This window comes from Gadus chalcogrammus, chromosome 3 (assembly GCF_026213295.1).
Source record: "Gadus chalcogrammus isolate NIFS_2021 chromosome 3, NIFS_Gcha_1.0, whole genome shotgun sequence".
NCBI classification, from domain to species: domain Eukaryota; kingdom Metazoa; phylum Chordata; class Actinopteri; order Gadiformes; family Gadidae; genus Gadus; species Gadus chalcogrammus.
In genome coordinates, this window is record NC_079414.1 from 26,383,929 (window position 1) to 26,388,928 (window position 5,000).

The 5,000-nt window shown below is 46.0% G+C and overlaps 1 protein-coding gene across 1 annotated transcript in view; it reads left to right on the top strand.

Moving 5' to 3' along the window:
- dnah6 (dynein, axonemal, heavy chain 6) overlaps positions 1-5,000 on the top strand; it is an 82,436-nt gene that overhangs the window by 44,658 nt on the left and 32,778 nt on the right. Inside the window, exons 44-46 of the mRNA XM_056587316.1 lie at positions 138-305; positions 1,479-1,714; positions 4,505-4,649. Of these exons, the coding sequence (XP_056443291.1) occupies positions 138-305; positions 1,479-1,714; positions 4,505-4,649 (549 nt within the window). The remainder of the gene's footprint in view (positions 1-137; positions 306-1,478; positions 1,715-4,504; positions 4,650-5,000) is intronic.

Sequence of the window (5,000 nt, forward strand, 5' to 3'; positions counted from 1 at the left end):
TGGTTTATTTGAATGGTGTTTAAAATAAGCCTTAGACTTTGATGGAGACTGTGGTGTCCTCAGCCTCTGTTCAGGCTGTTCCAGGGGATTTAAAATGGACGTGTTGGCTCTTGACCTTCTCGTGTCCTGACCTGTAGGCCCGGGACCGCGTGAAGAACGGCCTCACCAAGCTGCTGGAGACCAACATCCTGGTGGACAAGATGAAGATCGACCTGTCGGCCCTGGAGCCCGTGCTGCTGCAGAAGTCCACCGACGTCAACGCGCTGATGGAGAAGCTGGCCGTGGACCAGGAGAGCGCCGACAAGGTCTGGGAGCGACTGCATCCGTTGGTTCAATTGTTCAATTGTTCACTTTTTGATTTAATTCTTCTTATGCCTCCCGCGTCCCTCGTCTGTTCTTGTTTTTATCTTTAATTATTTTCTCGTTTGTCTTCTTTTCATTTTTTATTTATTTCCTTTGAAACTAATTTATTAAATTCTCCATTTGTTGCTGTAATTCTTTAATGCTTTCTTTGTTTTTGTCTGACTTACTTATTTCTTTTTCTTTTTGGGTTACTTTGTTTTGGCCCATCTGTCTATACTTTCTTTTTCTTTTTTTTCATTATTTCATTATTTTTCTCTTTCCTTCTTTCTTGTGTATATCTTGTCGTCTAAGATTCTGTTTGGGAGACATTATACCCTCACATCTTCTGGGTGGGTATCAGTTTTTGTATAATAATGGAAATAACAACAAATTACATTTATGTAGCCATTTTCTTGACCCAAAACACACAACAACATGTGGTTAAAGCAGCAAGAAAACAAAAGCATACAACACAATCACACCAGGAAATCAAACGACAGGACAACGTGATATCATTCCTACAGAGGGGGAAAATAATTGCATACACAGACCTAATTTCTGACACATTGTTTAAAGATTCACAATCCAACCACCAAAGCCAAAACATTTTGAGAGTTTAGACACCAGACTGAAGGGCTGATACCATACACACCATCTCAGGAGATGAGTAATCCTTCCACACACAAACACACAAACACACACATACAGACACACACATACACACACACACACACACTGAGGCTGTGTAAGTCATTCAAGCATTCATCATTTCGTAATTTATTCACCTGGTCCCACATTGTGTCTGAATGCATGTATGTGCATGCGCTTCCATCTGTTTTTGTGTATGTGCGTCCATGTGTTTGTGTGTGTGCGCACGTCAGTGTGTGTGTGTGTGTGTGTTTGTGTTTGTGTGTGTGTGTGTGTGTGTGTGTGTGTGTGTGTGTGTGTGTGTGTGTGTGTGTGTGTGCGTTCGGAGGCTAAACTCACTGGCCAGCCTTCATCTCCACATCACCCCCGCCCTGATCACCGTCACACACTAACCCGTCTCCCCCCCCCCCACACACACACACACACACACACACACACACACACACACACACACACACACACACACACACCCGTCTCCTCCTCCCCAGGTGCGCGAGGTGGTGAAGGAGGACGAGGCCTTGGCCACGGTGAAGGCCGAGGACACCCAGGCCATGGCGGACGACGCCCAGCGGGACCTGGACGAGGCTCTGCCCGCCCTGGAGAGCGCCAACAAGGCCCTCAACGCCCTGGACAAGGCCGACATCTCCGAGATCAGGGTCTTCACCAAGCCCCCCGACATGGTCATGACCGTCATGGAGGCCGTGTGCATCCTGCTCAACGCCAAGTCAGTGTGCCTCTCTCTCCGTAGACCTCCGCCTTGCTCCTTCATCTGCTACGTCAGACATGTGTGACCTCATGTTGTTTTGGATGTCCTCCTCAAGGCCAAGGCAGTGGGCCTCTCAGCAGATCTCGATATCCACCCTGCTACGTCAGATAGAAGGAGTCTCATTCACCTCCACCTCCTCCTTCACCCTGCTACGTCAGATAAAAGGAGTCTCATTCACCTCCACCTCCTCCTTCACCCTGCTACGCCAGATAAAAGGAGTCTCATTCACCTCCACCTCCTCCTTCACCCTGCTACATCAGATAAAAGGAGTCTCATTCACCTCCACCTCCTCCTTCACCCTGCTACGCCAGATAGAAGGAGTCTCATTCACCTCCACCTCCTCCTTCACCCTGCTACATCAGATAGAAGGAGTCTCATTCACCTCCACCTCCTCCTTCACCCTGCTACACCAGATAGAACGAGTCTCATTCACCTCCACCTCCTCCTTCACCCTGCTACGCCAGATAGAAGGAGTCTCATTCACCTCCACCTCCTCCTTCACCCTGCTACGCCAGATAGAAGGAGTCTCATTCACCTCCACCTCCTCCTTCGTCTGCTACACCAGATAGAAGGAGTCTCATTCACCTCCACCTCCTCCTTCGTCTGCTACATCAGATAGAAGGAGTCTCATTCAACTCAACCTCCCCTTCACCCTACTACACCAGTTAGAAGGAGTCAAATTCTCCTCCACCTCCTCCTTCGTCTGCTACTTCAGATAGAAGGAGACTCATGTCGATGTTGAACGTCCTCCCCAAGGCCAAGTCGGTGTGTCTCCACCTCCTACTTCACCCTGCTACATCAGATAGAAGGAATCGCATGTTGATTATGAATGACCTCCTCAAGGCCAAATCAGTGTCTCTCTCTCTCAGCAGACCTCCCCCCAAACCACCCTGTTACGTCAGATGAAGGAACCTCATGTTGATGATAAAGGAAATGATCATACATAATTTAAACATTGTGGTTTCTGACATTGACATTCGTCCGGTATTTCCCCTCTGGGATCTACTAAGTACCAATTGATCGACGACTAGTTCTAATACTAATAGTAACGTAATAGTACTACTACTATAGCATTAATCTTTCCATCTATTGCGTACAAAGTGATCAAGGACTTGGATCGTCCTGATTCATGACTACAGTCATACTTGTCACCCTCATCCTCTCCCCCGTGTCGACCTTGATAAGCAGCATCACTCTGGTGGGTGTTAGCCATCCCCGCGTCCCCTAGGGGCTAAACTAGTCTGACGGTAATCCTGGGGGTTGTTTGGTCCCCTCGTCCAGTAGGAACACTCATCTCCTGAGTTAGTCTGACTAGTGTCAGCCCTTCAATCTACTGTTAAACCCTCAAAAGGTTTTCTTTGGTGGATGAATTGTGAATCTTAAGAGAATGTGTCAGTAATTAGGCCTGCATATGCAATTATTTTCCGGATCTGTAGACATGAGATCACATTATCTCCTTGTTTTCTGATGTGGCTTCTGTGGTCTGGTAAAAAAACGAATGAACAAACACAAAAATGCTGCCGCGTCAGTACCATTTTTATTCTTTTTGTTTATTACGTCCTTGATAGATTTCATGGCATCATTATGCGTTGTATATTTGCTTGGATTTGTGTTATCGTGTCATTAAAATAATAACATAATATCTTCCCTACACTCAAGACAAAACAAGGAAAATATCGTTTTGATATGGAGCAACACTAGATGCATTAGACTGAGCTTTGAAGTTGAAGTATAACAGAGAGAAAGAGAGAGAGAGAGATAGAGAGAGAAGTCCCCAGAGATGTTCCTTACGACTAGCTTTACTTTAAGCCTTAGTCAGCCTTAAAATCAGCGATCGCATCCGTCAGCACACTGAACTGTAAACATAATCATTGCATCACACAAACACACGCGCGCTCTGTTCATCTTGCACTCTGTCTCAGTTCCTCTGACGCATCGGTCTCCAGCGGTAGTCACGGCCGGTCTTCAGTCATCAGTAGTGATACGTCCCCTCTGGTCTCATGTCTCCGTCACCTCACATTAAGTCCTGCATCCCTGGAATTCCCTCCAGGCACATGCTTAATGAACATACACAGCCATGGTTGGCTTAGTTTTTGTTTTTGCTTACAATTACATTTAGGGTATTGAGCAGACACTTTTAACCAAAGCGACAAATCGGTACATTTGTCAGCTGAAAGAGAAACAACAATACAACTCTGTCGGTACAGTAAGGATGTTCATAGAAACAAGTGCCAAGCACCAACAATCGATGGTTAACTCATTCTACAAAAAAGATAGCTAGGAATATAAGATGCTCCACAATGCAAAATACTGTTTTTGAGTGCCAGGACGTACAACATGCAGTTAGTGTGTACATTAAGTGCCAGGACGTACAACATACAATAAGTCAGTATAAGGGTAAGGCTATGCAGAGTCTAGGGGAACTCTTAACTCTGGATTGCTCTCTCCTTGGTATATAGGAACATGCTCTACTTAAATGAAACTGCAAATGTTAATATCTCCTTTCTAACAATGCATCTCCTGTTTCTTTTACCAACTACTGGTTGCATGTTTACCTTCTGCTGTTGGTTGAAGCATAGTGCGGCTAATCTTTATCACAGCAAAGGCTCCGTATACCAAAGAGGCATTAGGGGAAACCAAGCTTCTGTCTCAAAAAAGGCCATGGCTGTGAATGATATGTCTGTCTGTCGGTATGCCTGTCTGTCCGTAACTCCATGCGTCCATCTGTCCTCCTCACTGTCCATCCAGACCGGACTGGGCCGGGGCCAAACAGCTGCTAGGGGACTCCACCTTCCTGAGGCGCCTGATGGAGTACGACAAAGCCAACATTAAGCCCCAGATCCTGCTGAAGCTGCAGAAATATGTCAACAATCCCGACTTCATCCCGGAGAAGGTGTGTTTGAACTGAGTTTAATCCGTCAGGGGACGGCCCGCACGGCACACAGATGGCCTTGAGATTAGGCTCAGCGCTCTGTTGTTTGTCGTTTCCCACCGCTCCCTAGTTGTGGGTTATGAATACTAAGCAAACTGGCTCTAAAGGCGAGGATGACTTTTAGAACCAATATCACTACTAAACTATTAAACTTGTATTTGCCTATTAGAATATATTACCATGCGTCATGGAAGTGACCTTGTGTTATCTAGTGAGAGTCTGAGCCGACTAACAGTCGAGCAAGTCTCGTTAACTTTAAAAGGACTACACTACTTTTCAGCTATTGCAGCTCCAGACAGTGAAAGACAATTA